General features: G+C 42.3%; 1 protein-coding gene across 7 annotated transcripts in view; it reads right to left on the bottom strand.

Moving 5' to 3' along the window:
* Positions 1–7,205: 7,205 nt before the first annotated feature.
* Positions 7,206–27,754, bottom strand: part of Hs3st1 (heparan sulfate-glucosamine 3-sulfotransferase 1) — a 31,020-nt gene continuing 10,471 nt past the window's right edge. For 3 of the 7 annotated variants that reach the window (XM_052734827.1, XM_052734820.1, XM_052734825.1), the window contains one exon: positions 7,206–8,661. In XM_052734827.1, the coding sequence (XP_052590787.1) occupies positions 7,620–8,555 (936 nt within the window). In that variant the 5' untranslated portion in view covers positions 8,556–8,661 and the 3' untranslated portion in view covers positions 7,206–7,619. Of the gene's footprint in view, positions 8,662–12,929; positions 12,979–22,405; positions 22,479–23,514; positions 23,783–27,754 lie in introns of all 7 variants that reach the window. The other 4 variants (XM_052734821.1, XM_052734823.1, XM_052734822.1 and 1 more) reach the window with 3 other exon arrangements.

Raw genomic sequence — 27,754 nt, forward strand, 5'->3', positions numbered from 1 at the left:
TTGTTGGAAAAATGAGATTTTTGCCAACATTCCTGCTGGATGTTTCTAGAAATACTCTTAGCTACTAGTATTCACAATAGTCCTTTATTTTGCCATTTCTTAGAGTCCTGTCATACATAACAGGCAAAGCCAGGAGTATCTGTCTCCCCATCCTTTATCTCTTCTCTCTCTTTCTGAACTGGTCTATTAAATCACATACTTTTCCATACAGAGCAGTCTGATTAAGATAATAAATTGCACATCTTTTCCAATATTACTCAAATGTGAGGGGAGGTTACTAAACAAGGTATATACACCAAAGGGGTTGTGCATCATTGGGCCATTTTAGAATTCCTTCTGCAAGAGACTTTCAGGAGGTGTTTGTCCTGAGGTCCTCACCTCTTTCTATGACTTCTTAGCACTTACTTTTGCCACTGGCCAAGAATCTCTCTTCTTCTTTGAAACAGAGTGTGGCCTGGAGATCAAGTGTGCTGGAGAGCACCCAGGGGAGAGTTCTGGAGGCCAAGTGTGCTAGAGACTACCCAAGAAAGAGTTCTGGAGGCCAAAAGACCACCCAGGGAGGGTTCTGGAGATCAAATGTGCCACAGACCACCAAGGGGAGAATTCTGGAGGCCAAGAGATTACCCATGGGAGAGTTTTGGAGGTGAAGTGTGCTAGAGACTACCAAGGGAAGAATTCTGGAGATCAAATGTGCTAGTGACTGCCCAGAGGAGAGTTCTGGAGCCCACACATACTAGAGACTACCCAGGGGAGAGTTCTGGCTCTTTTTTTATTTGACAGGAGTCTAGGAATGCTATCATTGTCCTCTGGTTTCCTCATGCATAAACAAGATTAATGGTAGCAAAGGCTTGTCAGCTGACATGAAGACTTCGTATTTACTTACCTAATGATTATGGAATTATTACTTCAAAAGTGTTCAATTGTCTATTATTTATGTATTATGCATAGATATTTTGGGCAAGGTATTGTTTGTCCTGCTAGAAATTCAGAGAAATTAAGGAATTTGTTGAAGTTCACATAGCTGTGAACAAGGCTGCTCTAAATCTTTAAATTTGGGCTGATGAGATGGCTCATGGTTAAGGGTGTTTGCCCCCAAGCATGAGGATCTGAGTTCCCAGAATCCACATGGTGGAAGGAGAGAGCTGAGTCCCACAAGTTGTCTTCTGACCTCCAAATAGGAACTGTAACATTGCATACTCACACAATAAATGAATAAGAAAATGCATAAATAAATAAATAAATATTAAATTCTGAATCCAGGTATTTGGGATACCTGGAATATTCATTCATGGATCCATGGGGTGAAGCTAGAGAACATAAGTCTAGGAAATATGAATGTCAATAGTCGGTTTGAAGACATAATGGGTTGCCTAGGAGAATACTGAATTATCAACTAGTTGAATATTCAAGAGGCAGCAGAGTATAACAGAGTAGAAGAAGGCTGGGCAGCAGGAGGATTTGTTTAGTTAATAAACATTTGCAACTCCAACATCAAGCGTTGTACTATTTGCTGGCAATATATTAATAAGCAAACACACAGAACTTGGTTTGGTTATTTCCCCAGGGTTTCCTGAGAACTGAATAAAACACCATATTGTTAAGTGCCTAGCAGTTCCTGGACCAAATAAAGGACTCCCAAAGGGAGGCCACACTGTGCGGCTGGGATGCGATGGGTAGAATTTTCACATTGGATCGACAACTAGATAAGATTCAGAATCCAACCCACAAACAAGTCCATTCTGTCTACCTCTTACCTAGGCAGGCACAATGCTCAGCACCGCAACGCTGCCGTCAAGAGGAAGACTCACCCTGTACTGACCCTGAGAAGAGCACTGCAAATGAAGAGAAATACTGTACTGTGGAACAGAGGTAAATCAGAACAATGCAGTTTTATCAACGGAATCTAGAAATGTTTCATGAACTGGAACCTGAAGTTTTATAACGATGTATGGACACTTTTTTTTTTTTTCTTTCCTGAGATTGGGGTCTTCCTATGTAGCTCCTGCTGGCTTTGAACTAGTGATCCTCTTGCCTCAAACTCACAAGTGCTGGATTGCAGGCATGTGCCAACATGCCTAGCTGCATTGATAGTATTTTAATGATAATCTAATAATCCAAGGAAAAGAGTTACTTGGTAACAATTTCATCTATTGTATTTAATCCTTCTATGTGCTAGTCAATAAAATAGACTTGTTTACCACTCCTTATTTAACTGGAAAAAAATGATGTCTATAGGTTGGTTGCATTAACTATGTTATACACATAGAACGAGACATAAATGCATGTTTAACTCTCTGATGCTAGGTGTCTTAGAAGCAAAAGTTGAGCTGGGATTCATTTACTGATGATAGGGTGACAAAAAATGACCACAATAAGGGGAGCAGAAAAGTATGGGGAGAAACAAACAAGCATATTTTTTTAGAAGTCTGGATCTAGGCTGATTTCAGGAGGAACTATGAACAGACATTGTACTACAAAGTCACCTGTGCAGAGGCAAAGAAGCTGAGCAGTTCCCCTCACCATCTAGTCCCCCCACCTCCTCACCACATCAGTCAAACATTAGTGACTTGCTCCCAGCAGAAAGGGGGTGCAGCCATCTCTAGGTGACATGACTATTGCTAATATAAAACTTCAGGAACACATTTTTGTATAGCTGTTAGCAGTCCGCCTTTATGGGAGATGGAAGACGGAGAAGTTTTAGAAAATAGGATCTGCCTGGGCCACTAACAGCAACACCTATAGTCACATAGCTGGGCACTGGGTGAGTGAACAAAGACAGTGAGGTTTTGCTGGCTATTTTAAAATCAGTTCCTGTCTGTCTCCTAAATCCCTAAACCCTGTTCACAGTTAAGCCATATGTGTGCACCAACTTGATGGGCTTGGCAGTTCATTTCATTGTCATCTCATTGACTTTTCCCCAAAACTGAGTGAAGTATCAGCCCATTTTTACCAAGAAAAAAAAAAAAAGAAAATTAAGGCTCTGAGAATTTGAGCTGAAGGCCACATGGCCAAAATTGGATTTATACCCAGGTCTCCTGACTATAATTGCTTTTTCTTTCTTTTTACCTAACTGTAAAATTTGAGGAAAATGGAGCTACCTTGACACAAGCGTGGTCTGAAGATCCAGGGCTACTTCATATGTGAGTGTACTTCAATCAAGCAACTGAATGAGATGATGGGCTATGGGTCCTCTGCTTATTCAATGCCATTGGGGGATACTTGGTCAGACCTTTATCTCATGCTCAGTGATATTTTTTTTCTTTTAACCTCTGCCAGTTGCAACACACCTTAGGACATCCTACATATGTAATTCTATGGGAGGTGACTTTCCAAGATCCTCCTGTGTCCAACCTCATACCCTATAACCTCTGTGTTATATGTTGCCTCTTGATAGAGATCTATGGGTTACTTCTTCCCTTTACTCACGATGGGATGGATGGAAATTGGCCAGATTCAAGACACTAGAAAAAACTTGCAAATGAAATAAATGACTTTCTTTGTCATCACAGAAAAACCCTTTAATTTCTGATCTTGAGTTTCTTCTTTTGTGAACCAAGGCACTGTTTCCTATCTCTCAGAGTTTGTATATAGGTTTGAATCAATGTATTTAAGATACCAAGCAGATAGTGGGTATGTAATAATGATGGTTATTCTTATGTAATCAATAAACTTGCACAGGAGTCAGACATGTGGAGGGCTGTGAGTCTTTCAGCACGTTCATCTTGGAAACCGTCTTCCAAGGCTATAAGTGGCTGATACATCTTTGTTGTTTAATGTGTTTAATCCAAGCTACACACTTGTTAGACAAGACTTTTCCTGTGCTTCTCCTACCTCCTTTCGATTCCTCATCACCACTTGCTGATTCAAGACATGTCCTTATGCAGGATGTTTCCCTTTGGTAACATCAATGACTTCCATTTTCTGGCTCCAGGGCAATTCCTCCACAAAGCCTGCCTATAAAAGAGCCAGGTCTTGGTGACCCTTGAGTTAAGTGGCTTTGATCATAGCTCTAGTGCAACCTTTAGGTAATATTCCTTTCTTTCTTCTAAGAAAAAAATAAAGCAAAGGATTGGCAATCAGGAAAACTTCATACCTCATTTTCATTCTTCACTCATCCTCTTAATATGGGCTAGTTGACTCCTTCTGGGGATGTGGCTGAATTGATGCCAAACTATGGAACATATTGTCCTGTCCAGCCTGTACACAACTCAAGGCCACTTCTCTTGCCTTCTTAGCACTTCTTTGCTTCTTTTTTTTTTTTTTTTAATTTGGTTTTTCGAGACAGGGTTTCTCTGTGTAGCTTTGCGCCTTTCCTGGAACTCACTTGGTAGTCCAGGCTAGCCTTGAACTCACAGAGATCCGCCTGGCTCTGCCTCCCGAGTGCTGGGATTAAAGGCGTGCGCCACCACCACCTGGCCTCACTTCTTTGCTTCTTATTAATACCCTATACAGTTCATGACTATTATTTCCTGTGGCTTTTCATTTTATATTCTTGAAGAATTAGCACCACACTTACTACATAATAGGAACTCAAAAAAAAGGTCATTCTAATGAATATAATGACCTTTGTCTCCACATCTCTAAGCAACAGACATGATGGGCACTGGCCTCTTCTACCCTTCATGTATCTTCTGCTGAGGGTAGAAAGAGCAAGGCAGCCTGAGTTCAGAGGCCTCTCATGGTTTTTCCTAAATTAACCAATTTCCAGGCTTTTAACTAATAGTCACATAATATTAAGAGGATTTGAACACTGCCTGATTCCTGGAGGAAGGAAAATCGGTGCTATTCTTACTCTGGAACAACAAATGAGGTGTGAGTTCAACCCCAGAGGTGGTGCTTGGCTCAGCAAATTTCAGCTGCTTCTCTAGAACTCTCAGGTGGTTGTGACCTGGCTGGGGTAGGAACCTACACCTCCCATCAGGATACCGTCTTTGTTAACAGGATTGTCATTCAGCATGGTTAGAAAGAACCAAATACCATTTGATTCCTGCCTCGATGCATTTTGACAAGAATGACCATGGGTCCATTGCAGCATCCTCTGAAAGTAACAGGGCTTGGATGAGTTGAAATACCTGGGGCAAAGTAGGAAGTGATGGTTTTTTGCTCCTTAGAACGTACTGATGACCGACTGGAGTTTTATAGATTTAAAAAAAAAAAAAAAAAAAAAGAATGAATATAGGCTGTCATTGGAACTCCTGGTATCTTCCTTGATATGCAGGAATACGATTCCCCAAATCAATACTCTGTGCCCCCAGTAAAGCAATTAATTGAATGTACATCTGCCAATCACTTATACTGTGTTACCCCATGCCATTAGCCATGCCAGTTCTAACAGCTGGAGCTTACCCCTGGTGCCAGTTCTGACTTTCTTCATTCCTAACCAGCGCCACTGGTTGCAAGAAACCAGGCTCCAACCATACTCTCTCCACCTGGGCATCTTTTTGGGCACCAGGGATTCCCATTGGAGCTTTCTTTCAGCCAGCACATTCCTGGTCAGCTTTGGAAAACGGATGTAACCTTTCTGGGTCTTCTCATTCTTCAGGTTAAATGGCATAAAAGACCCACAGATATGCTGTTGCAGAGGGAAGCACCCTGCATATCACAAAGTCTACAGAAATCTGCTATAAACAGTCCTGTTCCTCTTTCTGGGGAGACAGTGGTTGAATGACAACCCTAATGGGTTCTGCAGGGGAGGGCATCCTCTTTGCTGTCAGGGCCTCGCCAGGAATGGGGTGTGGGCCAGACTAAGGTCAGTCAGGCAGGGACTGCCAAAACAACCAAGGTGATTCATTTCCCTCAGAAGACTGCTGAGAAAAATTTTGTTTCCCCTTTGCTCTTCCTCTAGCTCAAACACAACTCTTAGGGCGGAAGACTTTCGGCACCAGGAAAGACATGTCAGGTCAAGTCAGGAAAACATTGCCTCTGAGTTTGAGTGATTTCTTTAGAGTCCAGATAGAGCAGGGTAGAGGGAAATAAATGGGGAACAGGTTACTCATGCATTGGCTACCACTGGGCTCTAAGCCTGACAGTGTGACCTTCAGCAAGTCCCTCGTGCTTAGGGGCCTATTCTCTGTTCTCTGAACTTGTCAGAGTAACCCCTCCATCTTGAGTTTGCTTGGAGGTAGGTTCAGAGAGTTCTTGGATAGAGAAGACACTCAGTGATGCCTATTTGTGTTTCACTTCTTCCTAACAAACTGTCAGGAAATGGTTTTGTACTGCTGTTCTCTCCTACTGTAATAACATGATACTTTCTAATGGAAATCGTCTAGTCTGTCTAATTGTAAAAGGCTGATTGACAGGGATGCGTGCCAATCCAGGAGCTTAGAACTGGCTTTTGTGACCAGTCTCTGCTAAGTGGCTGTTCTAGAAGTGAAACTCCCACTTAAGTGTGCAGGCGCACGCACAGGCTTTGTGTTGTGACTTTTTCATGTCTTAACTTCAACCCTGGAGTTTTAATTTTCTTTTCTCTCCAGGACTTTAAAGTTGGAGCTTATTTTGAAGCATATATGTTTATATGTCTATGGGTATAAAATAGAGGATCATAAGTGCATACTGATCTTTCAGGAAACAAATTCCAGAGTGAGAAAAGGCTCACTCCTGCTCCTCATGAAAGTTACAGAATGGACAGACACAAAGAGACCTTGCATGTTTCCTTCTGTCTGCTAAGTAGCTTTTCAGAGGTCAGTTGCTCCAAAAGGCAGAGTTTACAGCCCCAAGATCATTCTGAAATCCAAGGGTGTAATCTTGTTTATTACGGGTTTTGCCCATTCCCATTGCTGAGATCAGAGGTATATGCAGATATCCTCTGAGACAAAAGTGAATCTTAGGGAACCTCTTGCCAGTTACTATCTGGGGGTCCTTCCTCAGCACTGTTTTCTGCCCTTGAAATTTATATGAGTTAAATCTACATGCAGGCTCGCAAAGATTAAACCTACAGGCAGGCTAACAGGGGTTAAACCCATATGCAGTCTATAGAAGTTAAACCCCTATGCAGGCTACAGGGGTTAAAACCCTATGCAGGCTACAGGGGTTGAATCCATATACAGGCTACAGGGGTTAAACATGTATGCATGGATAGAACTGCCACTTCCAAAAATAATAGTGACTCACCGTGAAGAGGAAATTTAAAGTGCACGTAAAAACTTAATCTGATCACCACAGGGAGACATTAAAAATTAAAAGAACAAATTCAGAAAGAATAGAAGTCCATAGTGCCAATAAAAAATTTTTAAGCAGAAAAAGAATATAGATTTGACAAGGAGGGTGCAAACAGAGAGCTATTTGAATTGGAGGCAAGTTAATTATATTTAAAAAAAAAAAGACGTCTCCAGAAAAATCGGTTTTTTTTTCAGTGCAATAGTTAAGTTCCTTCATATTATAGAGACATATACACAATGTTAACAACCATGAAAAACAATACAAAACGCCCTCCGTTTAACAAGTAGAAAAATATAACTACTATATATGGCAACTGTGAATCTAATACTGTACAGAAGTCATTTGTGGGTTTTACAAATAAATTATAGCTTAAATGCCTTTTTAAAATTTCTTTCCCCCCCACCCTCAGATGTACACCAGAAGTTACAACAGGAAAAGTTCCGAGCCTAACTGAAGGCAAATCAGTGCCAGTCGAATGTTCTGCCCACGAGCTCGAAGAATTTCTTATTTGGCTCATGAAAATATTCGTGTAGTTTATCCAGTAGTTTGGGATCCACTTGGGGGTGCGCCCGGCCTTTGGACTCATGTAAGCAGCGGTCCTTGCCGCTGTCCCGTAGGCAGTAGAAGCCCTTGGTTTTGTTAAAGTAGAAGTTCGAGGCGTTGATCTGCGGTGACAGCTTCAGGAACCTTTCGACCTTCTGGATCTCAGGGAAAGGGTCTCTGATGAGGCGGTCGCCATCCACAATATGGATGTGGCCCAGTGGGAAGAAACGCAGCCAGTTCAGCATGTGTGCGTGGTACAGGCTGCGGTTGAGAGCCTTGTAGTCCATGTTGAGCCGGCCGTCCCGCACCAGGAGGTCCTCGATGGGTGGGTAGGGCTTGCGCTTCTGAAGGTGGTTGTACAACACCTGGGTGTAGTCAGACAGCACTCGCTCTGAAGGGTCCCTCAGGATGAGCAGCAGGCGGATGGCAGGGTTCATGCTGTGGATTCTCTCAGGCACTTTGGGCGAAGTGAAGTAGGCCGGCGTCTTCTCCACGGTGAGCTGGTTCGGAGAGGAGAAAGGCATCTGGGTGAGGTACCAGCCCAGGCCTTGGCTGTAATGCTCCTCCCAGTCAAAGAAATGGACCTCGTTCTCAGCTGCCGCCACGTCTGGGTGCAGGCTGAGCATCTCCAGCAATGCCCGGGTGCCACCCTTGCGCACCCCAATGATAATGGTCTGTGGGAGCTGCTGTGTGGAACCATTGGCTGCTGCACCTTCTTGAGTGTCCTCCAGGAGGGTACCCACCTTCCGCAGAAGCTCTTGCTGCCTGGGACCCGGGCCGGAAACAGCTGGATGGGAAGGCACTAGCTGGGGCTGGGCCACCAGCAGCACCGCACCCAGGAGCAGCAAGGACATGCTGTACACCTCGGGAACTTCACAGGGCCACACGCCCCTGGATCATGAAGTGGCGGCAGGGATGCCTCTTGATTACTAGCACATGAGTGTCTCCAGTTGCCAATTACTAGGAAGGAAAGGAAGAAACTATTAACTCCAAGTAAACATGGAAGTAATCCAACAAACATCTATAGTCGTGAGCTCTGCCCTTACCTTTCCCAAATTCTCTTTATTCTATAAAGTAGGAGTGGCAGACATTTTCTGTAAAGGGCTAGAGAGTAAATATTTTAGGCTTTGTGGGACATAAGGTTTCCATGGCAACTCCAATTCCAACTGCTTTTATAGATCTGAAGAAACCAGAGACAATAGACAGAGCGGGGGTGTGGCTGTGTTTCAATAAAACTTTGTTTATGGACACAAAAGTGTGAATGCCAAATAATTATCATGTGGTATTAAGTATTACTCTCCGTTTTAAGATTTATTTCAGTTTTAGGTGTGTGTGTGTGTGTGTGTGTGTGTGTGTGTGTGTGTGTGTGTGTATGTATTTACGGGTCTTTTCGAATGAGTGCAGGTAGCAGCAGAGGCAAGAGGCCTAGGATTCCCTCCAGGTTGAAGTTACAGGCAGTTAGTTGTGAACCATCTGGAAGTGAGTGTTAGGAAGTGAACTCAGGTCCTTTGTAAGAGCATTATGTGCTCTTAACCGCAGGGCCATCTTCTAAACCTCTTCAATATTAATTATTATTCTTGAAATAATCTATATGTTTAACCAGACATATAGATGTACCAAAAAGGGCTTTCCCTATTAGCCATAGTTTGCTAATCCCTCGTATAAAGAAAAGGACTAGAAACATCCTTCAGACTCCAGAAAGCATCTAAGAAATATCCCTCCTGTCAGCCTTTGGCAGAGGCACCAGGGGGTTCTATTCCAATGGGGTAGATAAGCCTATGTGGAGATGTGAATGAATGAATGCTTCACCTAGCATCAGACTCTGGCTGCTGCCTCATCATGGGCACTATGCTTTGCAGCTTTGGGTTTGACCAAAGGCAGATATAACAATATGCTGAATCCGTATCTGAAGCTACCTCTTGCAATAAGAGCAGATCTGGTCAGCTACAGGTCTGATGGGAGGAAGGGCATCCACCCTTGCTCATGAGCAAGAATCAATGGCTATGATTTAGTCCCTGGGTTTGGAGATGGTTTGCTGAATTTGGCAAAGGTCAATGTGTGTGCACTGACTGTGGGCAGTAGGCAGCAGGATGACTGACTGACACAGGTTGGGGTTGGTTAGGATTATATTATATGGAAAGATGTTTACTCATTTGCCCAAGCAATTGCAAAGTCTTCATAACAGAGGAAGACACTGAAGGGTGCCTAATGGTATTAGAAAGGCAACATTACCCAGAAGAGCACAAAGCTTTCTTAGGCACAAAGTTTTACTACTTATAAAGTGACTCATAACTGGCAGAGTTCATTGTCACCACAACCACACAGTGTGACAAAGAAAATCAAGGCTACCAAAGAAAATCATCACCAGTTTATTGATGATGGTCTTATGTAAGGACATAAAAATGTCATAATTCATTTCAAAACTCAGGAACCAAATTAGAAGCTATAAATGAAGACCTTTATGCTTACAAACTTCCTCTCACCACTTGTCTGAACTGTATCACTTGTTGGGATAAAGTTCTTCCAGGACATTAACTGTTAGCCTAGATGCAGGGACTCATGCAGAAGACAAGCCATGGGTGCCACTCTGAAGAGTGGACACACAAGGACCCATGTTCTTCATTCTCCCACAAAGAAGTAGAGGTACCAATTTGTGTTGGTCATCCCCAAATGGTTGGAAAAGTCCCAGCATGGGGATTGTAGGGTTTTTACACTCAGGAAATGTTTTCCTCTTCTTTGTATCAAGCTTATGGTTTACTTGCTAGAATTTATGGACAAAGAGCAAATCTAGGACTTCCAAAATAGTGGCCATACTAGTTGATCTGTTTCCCTCAGACACTAGGTTATGTAGTCTGAAAAACATAGGTTGAAAACATGACCACCGAACTGGAGGATGGCTTGGCAGTTAAAAGTACTTGCTGCTTTTCCAGAGGGACCCAGTTTCAATTCAGTATACACATGATGCCTCACTACTGGCTATAAATCCACTTCCAGGGGAACTGATACCCTCTTCTGACCACCACAGTCATCAGACACACAAGTGGTATACATACATACATGAAGATAAAGCACTCATACACATGAAATAAAACTAAAATACAACTGCTACTACTACTACTACTACTACTACTACTACTACTACTACTACTACTACTACTAAGGATAACAATAAAAGTATAAATAAAACAAAGCAAAAATCTTGAGCACTGAACCAGACAGAAGCCTTTAGAGAGAGCCAATCACACAGAAAAATGGCCTTATGGACCATGTAACATTGCAAGACAGAACTTGAGATCACTGAGGAAGCCCTTGGGGGAAAGGTGTTCATGGGAGGTGTGACTACTCAGTGTGGGTTGGGTTGGTTTTGTGAAGGGGGTGACCTCAGTGTGACAGGACTGCTTTCCTCAGTGAAAGGATTCAGGAAGCTTTACCCAAATTTCATTTCCTTCTCCACTATTCAAATGGGTGAAGCCAATGAGCCATTTATACCTACTTTTTACACATTTGAGGGTGGAGGACACAGAATGTCAGGCTGGAAGAATGAAGTCCAGGTGAAGCATAGGTGGCACTAACTCGGACATGCTGGAGTGCCTCGCCCTGTGTGGTGGCACTACTGTCATGTTCATAGCGTTCTGCCTTTGAACTCAGGACTTGGGAACAACCAATGATTCACAGCATTCAGCACTCACGTGACAAATGGACAGACTACAACTACCATCTGTATTATCTGTCTGCTCATGCTTTCTCCACTTTAACTTGAAGCAATTTGGTCAGCACAGCATACACCTGAGACTTCTCCCTAACTGGGAATTCCCAGCAGACAGCAGAGAAGACACTAAATATAGTTTGTCTGGAGTGCTAAGAGTGGGAAAAAATAGTCCAATTGGTTATACAATACCAGTTGGTCAGCCCTGAAAACAAACATACAAGTGACATTATACAGATTGAACAAGATATACATACACACACACACACACACACACACACACACACACACACACACACACACATATGGTATATGTATATAGACACACATGTACAAATATATAGAGTACATATATTTATAGCTACCTATATGCTGTACAAATGCCATGGATTTATCAAAGATATGTGCATGTATATTTATGCATATTATATATGTAAACATAGAATATACATGTTACTATATGAACACATTTATGTGTATAATATATAGGCATACAGTAGCCTTATGTTTCTTGTGCTTTGATAATTCAGACTCCTGGTGATACAACCAGAATTACTTGGTCTTTTACTCACAGGAAAGAAAAACATCTCCAAGCTCACATGAACCTGCAAACAGTCTCTGGGCCATCCTGACCTTGACAATGGATTTCCAAATAACAAAGAAGAGAGTCTTTTAGTCTTTGCCTTTCATTTCACACATGAGGAGATTCTGAGATGACTGGGTTATAGCCACAGGGAAACTCTGAGTCTGAAACTTTTGTCTCCTGAGTTCCAGTCTAGTGGTCTGGGTGTTATCATAACTGTGTCCCAAGCAGGTGATCATGATATATAACAATGATAGTGATGGGGGGAGGGTTAAAAAGAAAGAACTGATGTAATAGACTCAGCTATGACAATCCCTCAGCTCCCAATTCTAGAAGTCAAATATATGTAGAGTACATTTGGCACAGTATTAAATCCATTTATTGCTTTTAGGCAGTAGATGAGCAACAAGATCTTTACAGCCTATGGAGCCAGGAGTCTATCTCTAGTTTTGAGTTTTGTACAAGTGACTTTGTCTCTAAGCCTCAGTCTGATCAACTGTGAAATAAGTGTGTTTCAGTCCACCCCAAATGATTGTTTTGAAGCATGAATGAAGATGTGTGTACCAGAGAGAATTACCTAACAGAAAATTTAAAGCACAAATGTGGCTTGTTTCTGTTAGGTAATTCTCTCTGGTACACACTTCTTCATTCACATTTACAGCATGATCTTATTCTGGAACAATGGCATTGTGTATACATTGAGAGAAATACGTTTTATAAACCACAAACAACAAAAAAACCCTCAATGTATACACAATGTCATTGTTCCAGAATAAAATCGTGTTATAAAATTAATGAGCAATTTTTCAGTATTTTGTAGTAAGACTTGATTATTCAGTGTGTGTCTCTCTCTGAGAACAGCAGTCCACTGCAGGGCCCTGTGGGCCTGGGTGACTGAGGTGGGTAAGGACAGAGGGCTAGGAAGCTATAATTCCTCACCTGACACTTTCATAGAGAGGTCCCCTCCCCAGTCTCAGAGAAGAAGTTCCTGTGCAGGAAAAGGACAAGGAAGGCAAGGCTTAACTTGCAGGTGACATAAATACATCCATATTCTATCTGTTGATAACTTCATTATTTTCCCACAGGAAATAAAACAGGTGACCTTGAACACAGAGGGCTATTTGAAAGCTTCGAGTTGCCAAGGGCACAGACAGAAGATGCCACAGCACCCAGACCTGAGGCCAGGCACCCTGGCAAGAACAGTGACAGCAGCCCCAGCTGCCATTGGCACTAGGCTTTGGACTGGCAGCTTCACACACAGCATCCTGCAGTCTTGAAAATGAGCCCTCAAGACAACAAGCATTGATACTGGAAAGCTGGACTCAAAGGTATCAGAAGTCTGTCAAGAAAGAGTGGCGAGAGCTAGCCCCCAAATGAAATCTGAGCAAATAGACCCGGGGCCTTACTGTGCCTCTCACCCCCTCACAGTGCCTGAATTAGTGTGGGTCCTGGAAATCAAACCTGGGTCCTCAAGAAGAGCAGGAAGTGCTCTGAGTCACTGAGACATCTCTCCAACTCCTTTGTTGGAATCTTAACCAAACCCTATGTATCTAACAATCTTTGGTTTTAAGTCCCACTGTGTAGATAGATATACCTCAAACGGGAGACAAAATTTCTGTGAAGACTCAGACTGGCTAGGTTGACAAAATTAACCCTCTTCTTTTATAGATGGATTACTAGGTCTAAGAGGGAAGTCATCCACATCCCTGCTCCTTTAATCAAAGAGACTGTTTCCTGCGTGCTGGATTAAGAATTAAGAATCAGAAGGTTGCAGAGATCCTAGGCCTCACTATGACAATACTGAATACCAGGTAAAGGAAACAGAGTGTGTAGGCTCCTTTGTTATCCTTTGAATTCAATCCACACTGTGCAGGCTGCGGAGACCCTTAGGATGGGACCTGCATGCCTCTCAGGCTTCAGTTTCTTCCTTTTGCTGAGCTCAAGTCACACTTGTTTCTCAATCCTTCATAGTCCACCATATTCATCTCAGCTTTGGACTTGGCATTCTCAGCTCCCTATTTCCAGAATGTGGTGCCCCAGGCTTTGAAAAGCTGTCTCTTTCTTGCTATTCAGGTTTTATTTCAAATGTCAGTTTTCTCTCAACAGTTTTTACATTATCCCATTTTAAAGTCCCCATCCATTGTTCCAAATCACATCTGCCATCCACCTCTCCACTCAGTCATGCATGCCACTGAGTCTCCTGGCAGTGTCTTATCTTCCTGAGATGCCAGTTCCAGGGTATGTCATGATTCCTGGCACATCGTAGAGGGCAGGGACCTATTTCCTCCATGAACTTGTCAAGTGCAGGGGCCAGTAAGGCCAATGGCTGTAAGTTACTGAGAACAGATTTTTAATTTAACAAAAAGTGAAGCATAACAGTCTATGCACTGAAAAGCCTGCCAGAATTCAACATCTCTTATATTCCAAGAGAGTTAAGAAGAAGCCAGATGTTGAAAGGGGGCTTCATATTGCTCAGTGATTGGACAAGCTCACCCAGGAGTCTAGAAAACATCTTAATTAAAAAGGAAGGGAATCTATTAAATAACCCTTCAAAAATATTTAAATTTCCTTCATAAGTCTCCTTATTACATAATTCACACTATGACTCAGACTCCAAATGTAATTAACTTTAATATACCCTCACAGTCCCACCAGTCTGATCATCAACATATTCACCATCAGAGGAAATAAGCCGAATAGTGCACGAGAGAAACAGTGATGTTCGTGTGCCTCTGTCTTCAAGATACTGTCACAGCCCCTCCACCTAATAATGTGAGAACACAGCTTGCTCAAGCAAGTATGTTCTCTAGGGTAAAGGACTTTGAGATTTAACAAAAGAAATAGAAAGGAAGAGGTTATTTTCTGAGCAACCACTGTGTGCCAGACAGTAGGCACCCAAGAAAAGGTCTCCTCTAAGACCTACACCACCATTACCAGCAAGAGTGGGTGTTCTCCCTTTATTTCATATTATTAAACAATGAAAAGGTGGTAGAGAATGATGAAAAAGTAAGGAAGCTCTGGGAATCAGACAGATCAAAATGGGAATTCTTAGAGCTAAGTGATACTATGTAAGTATATCACCTCTTAAGGAATCAGTGTGCCATCCCCTGTGTTCTCCAGAAAAATGTATGGAACCACAGCTGTCAGGGTGGGGTGCTGTGTCAAGAGAGTGGGGCCTGGAGACAGCAGCATCAAGATCAACATGAGCAAGAAAACAGTTTGCAGGAAAGGGCTGGGAATACTTCTTGACCTGGTACAGATGGACTAAACGGAACATGTCTGAGAGAAGCTGGATCTTCACAAACATGACAGAGGCAGGTACTATGTGGCAGATTGATAAAGAGTCATGAGCCTCATGTCCCACATCTAATTCTTTGTCCTTGGACACAGGATCTGGAACACTTCAGTAAGTGACCCTGAGACTCAGAGCCATGCCTGTACAAATTCTATGAAGTGGGTCTAAGCCTACAGCTTATGTGGGCAATCAGTATAACGAACGTCATTACTCATGCTAAATACACAACAGTGAGTGTCTAGCACAGTAGGTCCTCAATAAACACCAGTGTCCTGCTTTTATCCCCATGGATGTTATGGAAGCATATTATTAAGGTTAAAGAGCCTCTTAAAGGACACAGAACTGGGAATCATCAAAACTAAACAGCAGGGTTCTTCTCTAAGGACCTCGCTTTGCCTTCTCCTACATTGGATGGGCAACTTCTCTGCAGACACAACAAGTGCATTCCAGGCAGAGGCGGAAACTCCTGAAAAAGCCAGAGAAAATGGCAGAAGGCACCTGCTCTAATAAACTGCTGTGCAAATCTACTTCTTTCAAGTCTCCCATGGTGATGAGTGGTTTAATTTTCTGAAATGTACTGAAACCCGAGTAGAGACAGTTTGGACAACAGAACTGTCATTTTTTTAAATGCAACTAAACTGGGCCATAGAAAGCATCAGGTTATTTGTTCATCCTGAGGAGTCAAAAATGTGTTTGCTTTCATCTTGGCACAATGATTTAAGAGTCTGTTGCTGTGGTGTCAAATTTCCATCCTTGGCAGGGCATCTTGGAAAGCAAGGAATAGGAAACAGATTCAGTCTGTGCCTGTCAGTCTGTGAAAGGACATGGGTATTTCAAGACCTCCATAAATATTTATTTTCTTGAAATTGCCTATACATGACACTCCTCAGCCAACATTGACATTCGGCTTTATTTGGAGTTATGATAATTGCTGTGTGGTAGGATGGGCTGGGAAGGATGCAGGGTAGAAAGGACCAAAGGGCAGCTCACATAATGTTAATAAGTGTTCTTGGAGCACATTTGCTATCTGAAGAAAACAAGTAAAAGTGGGCCCAAGTTCCCTTCAAAGTGATTCATACTCTTGGAATGCAGTTCCTCCAAGCCTTCAGAGTTCCTTGAAGTTCTCCACAATGTCGAAAGGTTCCAAATCCATAAAAGGTTACCTGGGTAGGATTGAGTTGGGGAGGGGGTACCTTGGCAAGGACAAGAAGGTGCCCTTGCAGGATCAGAGAATCCTATCTCCCCCACAGGGTAACTAAAAGTCAAGCAACCCAGTAGTGTCCTCCCCTTCACGTACAAAATTAGAACCCAAGAACCCTGAGGAGGTGTTAGAAGGAAGTGAATCCAGCTTCTTCACCCAGCAGTCCAGGCTACCTCATGATTTAAAGAATTACAGCTGTCCAAGTGGGGATCTACACAGCAACTGTTTAGGGTCTTGTTAAAGAGGAAGATGGTCCTCTCAAAGTCCAGGGACAGGTGTGACTTTCTGCAATCCTATGTTCTCAGGGGTGCTGGTCTACTGACCAGCCTGTGGAGCAGGCCTGAAACCTCAATACCCACTACAATACTCACTGCTTTAGCCTGTGGAAGGACTGTTCTTTGTTTCCCATTTGTTTTTCACTGGATGGACATAACTTGCTTTTAAACCCAGGATTAAGAACAATCCTGGTAGACAACAAAGAGAAGGATCAGTCTGGCTACAGAGGTGGAGCTATTCGAGGAAGAGGATAACAAGAATTTGGAATTAACAGGATTTCCAGTCAAAGCCCAGGTTCCTATCTCAGCTCAGCAATTTAAAACCTGCAGGAAAGCCCTGAAACGCTCAAGAGTTTTGACCCTGTGTTTTTATTGTAAAGATTAAATAAAATGGTATATACAGGGCACTTAGGACATTGTGCTATTGCGTAGTTCATATGGCAACACTTCAAGTCATGATAGCTAATTTTATCCCTAAAAATGCTGCATGGTAGAAATAGGATCTAGGGATGATAATTAGTCAAATGCATTTGTTCATGAGCCAAACTGCTGCACTGACTCAACCAGACAGAAGCTCAAGGAAGAAAGGACAGTGACACACAGACAGGATCAGGATCTCTGTTTGAAGACAGCACAGAGCAGGGTCTTGATAAGAGACCCGTCCCCTAGACAAAAGCGGAACAGCAGGTACAAGTAGCCTCAGTTCCAGAGAAGGGAGGAGGAAGTGTTCCTTCTCAATGTGCTTCATGCGTCGTTGTTGGGCACAGAAGGAAGCAATGACCTAAATAAATCCTTCATTGCACACAGAAACACACTGGCATAGGAAGCACACTGCAGAGCTCCGTGATAGGAAGCCTCTTGTATTACTGCGTACCTGAGTGGAAATAAGACCCTGCCAGGAGATAGGAGGCAGGAGTTGGGTGCTGCAGACTCTTACGTTCATGACTGTAGTGCTGCTCAACATTTGACAGGTGCAATTTTAGCTGCAGGGCCTTCCTGGGTAGGGCAGAGAGACATCCATCATGCCACATTCATGAGTTCTGTGTATTTTCCCAGAAATGCAAAGATACAAGAGATATGAGAGGCACAAAGGCCATGTACCAGCATCTTTAGCTGTCATATTATGGGAACATTTCACAGAAAGAGAAACTGATATAGGCAGAGAGCAAGAACCCCAAAGTCATGCACAGAGGTGCTACACAGAGTAGGAAAGCATAGTGTCCTGACCCCATGCTTATGGACACAAGCTACACGTTGGATCTATGCTATTAGTGTGTTGGGCAAGGGATACCAGAACAATTTACAGTTGTAAACAAATACGTGCAAAGCAAAGCAAATTCTTCCTCTTATGCAAACTCAGGAGAGGGATTTGTCTCATTTCTTAGGACACTTTAAAGGAATGAACATCTGTGTCTTTTCAACATTTGTGCTTTGAAGCACTGATGCCCAAATACGATTGTATTTGCAAATCAGAGTCATTGAGAAGTGATTTTGGTGAGGTCATGCAGAGTGGGTCCTTATCTGAAAGGTCAGATATCCTTCTAAGGAGACAAAAATAAAATGAATTTTTTATGTGTCCAACATGTGTGAAGATAAGGAAGAAGGAAGAACCTGTCTATGGACCAGGAAGAAAACTATATGAAGAAGTGAGTTTCTCAACACCTTGATTTTGAGTTCTCATCCTCTAGGACTATGAGCAATGAATGCTTGCCTTTTAAGCTCCTATCCCTAGTATCTGCGTAGAACAGCTCCACTAGCACAAAGTCCTCAGGGACATAACAGCAGAACTAAGCTCTTTGCTCGAAGCCCTTCTGCTGTGTAAGCACAGGACTGCCTGCTGGATCCAGGCAGGTGACATCATGTATCAAGTTAGGTGATTATCATGGGCTGTGGCAAGCAAGCTGTGCACATGATCTGTCTAAAGAGGCAGCTGCTGTCCACTCTGGCAGATGTCATTCAAGTACAAGGACTGGAATGATCGGATACTCTGGTTTTTCTGGATTCGACTATGGATATTAATGTGAGAAATATTGTTTTTTGTTAATGTAATACGTGGATATTTCTTGAGAATAAGGAGAAAGTAAGAAAAAAATGGAGAGCAAACCAAATCTGCAATTTCTGATACCGGGATCTCCCTTTCTCCTGCAGGGGAGCACTCACTGTTCCTCAGTGGCTTCTGCAAGGTTTCTGAGCTTGCATAGCATTCTGGAGATACATAAACAATCTACTGAATTGTCTTCAAGAATTCTCTCTAATGTGGAAGACACACATAAAGGAGCTAATTGCAAAGTTTCTGAGTGAATGTGAAGAAAGACATGTAAATAAGAGGTTTAAATTGTAGAAAATTGAAGAAAAGCAGGGTGTACCTAAAAAGAGGCCACAGGAGAGGTGATACCTGAGCACAATCATGAAGGACACATAGGGCTTGCTTTACAGGTCCCTTAACAGAGCATTCATTCTAGAGTTTTGGAACAGGAAATAGGAGTATGTGTGTGTAACCTCTAACCTAGCATTTGCTATGGGGCTCACATGCTGTTGGTGAGTGTTGACAGAGATGAAGTTTCAGGAGCTTGGGGACTCCATGATGTGGAAGTCCAATAGGAGAATGAACACAACGTTCTGAGTTTGAATTCCTGCAAGACCACTTCATTGGATAGATTCCAACTTGGGGAAAATTACTGGAAATTCTGGAAAATTTCTGCCCAGAGATTTTGTTTACATGTGTGCTTGGTTTACCATGGACATTTAAAAGCAAGTGTTTAGGTCAGGCATGGTGACATACACTTGCAATCCTAATGCTTAGTACGCAAAGGAGAAAGACTGGGCTGCATAATGAGATCCTGCCTCAAAACCAAAATAAAATGAAAACCTAGCATTGTGTATACATGCTTCTGCACTGACAGGGGAGTTGCCCTGGCACAACCCTGTGAAATGCATGTTGAATACATATATCCTATCGAACATCCCAGCTGAGCAGCAAGGTGCACCACAGAGCGTTGGTGGTTTCCGTGGTGATCTCACACCTGACTTGGAGGTGCAGCAGAGAGCTACCCAACATCCCAAGAGAGGATGGATCTAAACATTGCCGGCTCAAGAACAACTCCAAATTTAAAATGAAAATACAATTTCTTCTGGATGTATATTACTTTCTCATCAAAGTTGAAAAGTCCTATGTTAATATCACATCTTAACTGTACCGCTGAGTACCATGAATGAAGCAGAGACAGGACAATGCCACAGACACAGTCACAGTCTGGGGAGAGTCTCTGTGTATAAAACACTTGTCATGCAAGTGCACCTGAGGTTGAATCCCTAGAACCCATGTAAAGCTCAGCATGGTAACTTGAATACCAGTGTTCCAACGGTGAGATGGGAGGTGTAGATAAGAGAATCCCTAGATGATCAAAGGCCAGCTGATCTGGCAGTGCACAGCTATGAACAAAACAGGAGGCACCCTGTCTCGAACAAGGTGGAAGGTGGGATTCTACACCTTACGTGGTACTCTTATCTCAACATGCATGTGTTGGTATGTGTACAACGGCACACACACACACACACATTCACACACACACACACACACACACACACACACACACACACAGATCATATAAACACATATCAGACATAGATTCACATACACACATATACAGACATACACATATGCATCATAGACATAGATGGACATACACAGAGACATCATATACAGACATATCATAGACAAAGATATACACACATCATATAAATACATATCATAGACATAGATGCACACACAGAGATTTTTTTAAAAAGACAAAACCATGCCCATGAGGAACTCAGGAGGGAAGGTGGAATGGAAATAATCAAAACCTGGCATCATAGTAGGCAGTGATTTCATAAAGACCATGTATTTTTCTGAATAAACCCGTAGCCATTTATGAAACAACGTTCTTTGACCCCCCCTATTATAAACACACACACTCATAAACACACACAAACCATGGTGAATTATACTTTACAAAAACAACCACATTTAAATGCTACTTGAGTTCAACATTTCTTTGATATGTTCACCCTTGGTGCTGCAAAATTAATGACTGCCTCAATTTTTCTGACTCGAACTTCAATTTATCCATAATGAATCTACTGTAAACAAAGGACATCTATTTTGTTTTACTGCTCATCTAAAAGTCATGTCATCTATCTATATATGGTGCCCTTGACATAACCCTTTTGAAGTTCTCTTATTATTTCTTACTATAATTTCAATATCTTCAGTTCAAATATGATGACATTTGTAAAGAGAGATCATTATGAGTCTCATCTTTCATTCTTTCAGAATGTGAATACAAAATGATTGACTTATATTTTGTACCTTTAAAATATTATTTATTTTTACTTAGATAAAGCATTTGAAACATGTTGGTATCAACAGGAAGATTTCTATAATCAACTAGATGAATCCTGGCACTCACAATGTGAAGGTTTGGAGAGCTAAGAGTTTAGCTTTGAATCCCAGCTGCACAGACATTCCCCTGTGTAACCCAGATCAAATCCTGTGATCTGTGTGCCTCGTTTTCTTATCTGAGATGTGAAGATTGCAACAGTACTGACTTTGTGTGATTGTAATGAGAACCAAAGAAAGTGTTAGTACAGAAGAGGCTAAAGAGAGGGCCTGGCAGAGAGAAAATCCTCATGAAATGTCAGCCATTGTCACTCACTGACTTCTGTCCTCCACTGTAGCTGATAAAGGCTCTATTCAGGTAGTCTAAGTAACTAACCTAGATAATCTCAGCCACATACAACAGGTCTCCACAAAAGCTCCCTTGCTTGAAAAGGCCATTGCATGGGAATGGATCCCTGTTAAGCTACTGTCAGGAGCTGGGATCCAGTCCAGCATTGTGTTTTGACTTCTTTGTGACCTTGCCCAATATTTGGGGACATTCTAGACCTCATTTGAGCAGGAAAATAATTAGGACACAGGTTCTAACTATTTAACACACACCTAAAAAGATAAATACTCAGAAAATTAAGACATAGTCATACGTCTTAGTAATTACCAAATTCCAAACAGGATGATTCTTGTTGAGTTAGTCATAAAGCCTTATCACTTAACCCACTATCAGCCTGACAGTCACAGGTTAAATGTAGCAACACTTAGCAAATTTCTGAGCTGCTAAGGTGTTCTTGATGAGGAGAAGAAGGGGAATAACACTGTTTTTAGTAGGTAAATCTACTGTCTTCAGATCACAGCTAACACTTTTTTAATGAATATTAATGAAACAAACATCTGGTAGTAGATAGATCAAATAGACTAAAGAATAGTCTATAAGAAATGCTTAGTTATTGCAAGAATAAAGTAAGATACAATGCCATAGTATGATCCTGACAGTGGACAGGTTGTGATTTGACTCTCCCTCCCCAAGAGCCCACTGTGCCAGAAAACTGTGGACAGTGAAACAACAGCTTCAACAATGAGAGGCAAAAGACTAGAGTTGATAAGAATTTAGCAACTGAAAGAAGTTTGCAGTATGCTTCTTGGAGAAGACACTGGAGACCACTTGGGAGTCTAATGAGAATAAGAGCAAAGGTCAACACATTCGAGTGATGTCCAGACTACAGCACAGGGGTGGGGAAATGTATAAATAGAGAGATGTGCTTGAGATACCTCGAATTTAAGTCCTGGCTCAGGTCTGTCTCCCTGGAGGTTCTTCTTCTCCTTCAGGGCCTCAGTTTTCCATCTAGAAAGTGAGAAAGGGCACCCTGATGTCCTAAGATATAAGAACTAAATGAACTATTCTAAGAATCATGCTAACTTTCCTGATACAAGGTAGATTTTCAATAAACAGGAACTCTGTGATATATGATCTTTCATAAGCCGGTGACACTTGAGAAAAAAATCAAAGGATAATAGTGATAATAACTTGGGGTTTAAAGAACTATTTTTTTTTGTCTCCTTAAATAATTTTCCTAAGTATAGCAGGGAGTTGAAGCACTCTAAACACTAACACTTTGACAGAAAAAAAGGTTTTTTTCTTCTCAAAATACAAAAATGTTGCATACTTTTAGTTACAAAGGAAACAGTAACAGACAAAAAGCAAAAGACAGAACACAACTGTTCTTAGCCTGGTATTTATGAAGGACAGCTATTAGAAGACCATTAGTCATTATAGGAAAATCTTAAAAGCTACCCAGGTAAGGAAAGAAAGTAGGTGGTGATAATCTCACACACTGGTTTGCCTGAGCCAGCCAGACCCAACCCTAGGAGGCCATACAACCAGATTCCCTGGCCTGATGTAAACCCAGGACCCTTCTGTAGCTTCCTTTGAAATGTGTGTGATGAAGTTGAGACTGAAGACCGGGATCAGGATGAGCAGGCTCAACCCGCAAGACTGAAAAAGCAATGGTGTTCTGGGATCAGAAGCCTTTGAGCCCTGGGAGATCTGCTTCACTGAAACGCTCTGGTGAGTGAGTCCAGCCAAAGAGAGCACAGGGAGGAATGACCTTGACCACACAATGAACATCTGCACAGGCTGTGTCAAGTTGCTTAGGAGACAAAAGGCAGCTGCGCATCTGAACTCAGGAAGTCTAAACTAATACATGTACTTGCTCTCAAAGCTGGTGTTTCTATTTATAACAAATGAGCTTTGAATTTATAATAATAGTACTTTCACTTCCCAACTGCAAGGGCCACATCCCTCTCTTGAACCTTGTTCAACAAATCCATCTACATACATTTCATTCTCTCATTTCATACAATACATTGCATTGTTGTACCTGGACTCAGTGCAAGGCATCAAGAAGCATGCAGAATTGTTTGTCCCATTGTCTGGGACCCAAGTCCTCAGAGATACAGCCAAGTCAACAGTGGTCATAACCATGTCACCTGGACGAGCAGTGCTGTCTCAGCACAGGAGAAGTATCCATACTTATTCAAGGTGCTTAAGCTTGAGAGGAGTGCCTACTTCTCAGCATCTCCTCCATGAATTTCTTGTCTCGTGCAGGTTGGTGGCAAGCTTCTGCACACTCAAGTCTTTCAGGGATCCTGGAAGAAAGCAGTCACTGTTTCAAGCAGAGCATGTCACCAGCCTGAAGAGAAAGCAAACACACCCCAATGCAGCAAACACAAAATGGCTCCTAAATTTACAGGACAGGGGATCTATCCATTGTCCTCCTAGAACAGAGATCTCTGCAGTTCTCCATATGGGAAATAATTTGCCAAGGGATACAGACACCATTAGAAGAAAATCCAGAGAGAACATAAAGAATGACCCAGTGTGAACCTGATGAGAAAAAGAAGACATAGAATCTCCGCACAGGAAGCAGTGTGCACCAAATGTGGGGATACTCACATCACTGAAATCACGGGGTCCCATCATCAGATTCCAGAGAATAGAGTGGTAAAGGACTTCAGTGGGCACACCAGCTGCCCAACTTGGAAGTTCATTAATACTTCCACTTTTTAAAAGTAAAACATTATAAGAAAAGAAAGCTTTTACACACCTACTATATGCATTATATGCTCCAACTAATTAAATGAACTGTCATTAAATCACCATTAAATGCATCATTGCACTTAATCTTGAAGACTTAAAAGGAGGGTGGCAGGGTCTCTTGTGTTTTCATTCAACAGTTCCCAACAACCGTCTGCTGGCCTTGGGGGTGGGAGTCTCTAGACAAATTCCCCGAACTCTATAACCTCACCTCTTGAAATAGATTTAATATTAAATAAATGAGCAAAGAGAACTGTGTGATTAAAATTATGAGTGAATACCTAAGGAAGAGTGAAATTATTTACTTGCCCAAGGTGACCTTTGCACTGAAACCTTATGTGGGATGAGATCGCATCTATGTCTAAGAGTCCAACACAATTCCCGGAGTTCTCCATTGCACCCGGAGGACATGGAGGGTTCCCTTTATCCCTGAGTTTTGCAAAGATTACTCAGGACATAGGGAGAGACTAACAGGGAGAGATGCTGCAGACTGCAAATGATTGCAAATGTTATGGAGCCAGAGCAGGAAAAGAGAGCAAAGCAGGAGGATAAAAGATCTGTATTTCAGCTGAACATAGCAATAAAAAAGAAGTTATGAGGCTCAGCCTGATCAATCACCGGCTGCCGTGGACAAACACAGCTGTAATAGTTGCTCAAAGTAGGAGAGATCGATTCAGGGTTGCCATAGTCAATTAATTTTCTCCTCTCATTGCTTCAAATGTTTCTGTGCCTCAGTTTCCTTTATATTTGCACACACACACACACACACACACACACACACACACACACACACACACCCTTATTTACCTTTGGGCTAATTTCTGGCTGCTAGGGACTACTGGGAAAATCGAGAGGTATTTGAAGTTTCCCTTCCTGCTTAAAGGACAAGTGAGGTCCCCCAAGTCCATCTCTTCCTGCTTTAGAGCCAAGTGATGAGATCACCTGTGTGAGGGACACTGTGATCTTTCATCACTCTGGGATGGGGTAATCATCTATACTCAGGATGGTACTCTTGATCTGATTTTCAGCCAAAATCTGCCTTTCCAGAGAGAGAAATTAATAATGAGTATTGGGTGCCACCATGTTGATACTGGCTTTGTGCCAGGCTTTCTAATGGATGCTCTACATACATTACAAATAAAATTCCTCATCAAATAGAAAGACATTTTACAGATAAAACAATGAAGGTTTTTAAAATGCAAACTCACTTTCAAAATGTGAAATACAATGGAAAAACACTTCTTTCCTGGTCGGGGATATTTTCATGTGCCCAGAGTCACTGTGAACTCAAAACTACTCTCGGAACAGAGCGCTAGCTCTACGTGTGGTCTTACTTCCCAGGAGGGTGATAAAGGATGGCTCTATTAGCCCCATGAATGGATCATTCACACAAGGTGTGCAGATGGAGCTGAGAGTGGCCGGGGGGGCGGGGGGGGGGGATTCTCCCCGAAGAGTCATTCCCATGGAGCACAGAGCAGACAGGATGACACTCTGAAAGGCTTCTCCAAGAGTTTATTTAAACAATGCAGATGTAAAGCCCAACCAAGGAGGAGCCCCACCTCCCCAGAGGACCAGCAGGGGCACAGTGGCTGGTCCCTCCACAAGGTGGCACTCCATGCCCTTGTCTTTTCATCTGTAAGGAAACAGATTTTACACTGCACAGGGATCCCCCCAGCTTCTCTCCAGCTTGACAATTTGAGCTTTTTATTTCTTTCCTTCCATATTAAGAGCATTACTTTGGGAACCTGAGCTTTGGGACACAGTATGGAGGTGGCGTTAACCTAAGTGCCTGCATGAAGATAGAAGCAGGGCTTGCTGAGGACATTTCTGTCATATATGACTAGACTCCCTGCCCCTGAATTGTGTTTGTCTGCTCTTCATGGGTTTTCTGTTGTCCCACCTTCTCTTCTCTTTTCTTCTTCTACCCTCTGCTCCTCCCTGTCTCCATTCTTCTCTCGCACAACATGCACTCTGGGCCTTCTCCTGCCTTCATCCTATACCATTTCTTCATTGCTGTTTCACAAGGGAAAGATAAATTAAGGTTTGAAAAGCAAAATACTGAGACCCTGTCCTATAAATGTGATGTATGAGCTTTAGTTCTTGGGCCCCATGACACCGTATTCAATTTCTTATCCAGGGTCATTATCACTTTCTGTTGTGAGCTTTATGTGACACTGTCCATCAGGCACCTTATATCTCTTGACATAGTTTATTTGTTTAGCTGAGCATTAAACAACCTCCTGTTATAAATTCAAGCATGCCCATTTCCCAGATGTGAAGACTGAGGTTTAACCACAACTTACCTTTTATGGTATGGCTCATACATAGTAAAGCAAATTCCAAACAAACCCAACTGGCTGGCTAACTGAATGGCATTGTGCCCATATTTTTCTAGATAATATTCTATAGAAACACACTGCTAGTACAAAGTTTATGTTACACAGGTACTAATATTATATGTAACAGAAATGTATTGTTTTATCTTAAGCAATATTTTACCATTGAGGAAGCTATAAAAACACATTAGAAACTATACAAGCAACAAACTCCTTGCTAATTTGATTCCCTATCATGCCTGATTAGACATGCTCACACCCATCCTCACAACATGTTCCAAGAATCCTAGGGAGATCGCCATTCAGTTCCTAATCCCAGTCTAGCACACCAGGCCCAGTACATTGGAAAGGCCATCTAATGGACTGATGAACTTTGTAGTCATCTGATGGAAGAGTAATTTCAGGGATGAGCTTGCAAAGGCCAGCTTGACACTGGCCCTAGTGGAGTCCTGTGGGGACCTAAGCTTCCCTTCATTATTAGTTCTGTTTTTTTGACAAAGTCCTATATGTATATAAAGTATTGCAATTGCTCACAGCCCCTTATCTCCCTCCCATCTCTATAGAACACTAGCCACCATCCCCTTCAGTCGCTTTCTCAGATTCACAGATTTGGGTTGATTTTGTGACTTACTTGATTTAACCAGTGTTATCAGTGTGGCCACTGGTTTGGAACCATGCACCGGAGCCTGATGGGGTCACCATTGGAGATGTATCTAAAGGCAATAATTCCCTCCTCTCCCTAAATCGACAGGAGCAAGTAGTTCAGCAGTGAGAGACAGGCAGCTCTGAGTCCCTCCTCCAAGCCTGCTTGACTTGGGCAACCAGTGCCTGTGTCTTCAGGTGCTCTGAAGCCACAGCTGTGATTGCAATGGCTGTCTTGCCGAGGAGACAACATTTCACAGTTCTACTCCCTATTACCTGGCTTGTAGATTCTTTCCTCCCTTTCTTCCATAATGTTCCTTTTGCCCCAGAGGAGCTGATACAAATTATTTGTTTCAGGCTAAGCACTCAACTATCACTTATTCTCAGCACCCTGTACAGGTATGAGCCCCCTTGCATTCACTGCCGTTCACTAGAAAGAGGATTCACTGATTAACATCTACACGTACAAACATAAATATTTAGAAGAAAGCTTGACCCTGTCAATTTAGTTAAGCAATGGTATTCAGTTCCCACTAGGGCCCATTA

Source organism: Peromyscus californicus, unplaced genomic scaffold, assembly GCF_007827085.1.
Source record: "Peromyscus californicus insignis strain IS unplaced genomic scaffold, ASM782708v3 Scaffold_13__1_contigs__length_99412109, whole genome shotgun sequence".
In the NCBI taxonomy this organism is placed as follows: domain Eukaryota; kingdom Metazoa; phylum Chordata; class Mammalia; order Rodentia; family Cricetidae; genus Peromyscus; species Peromyscus californicus.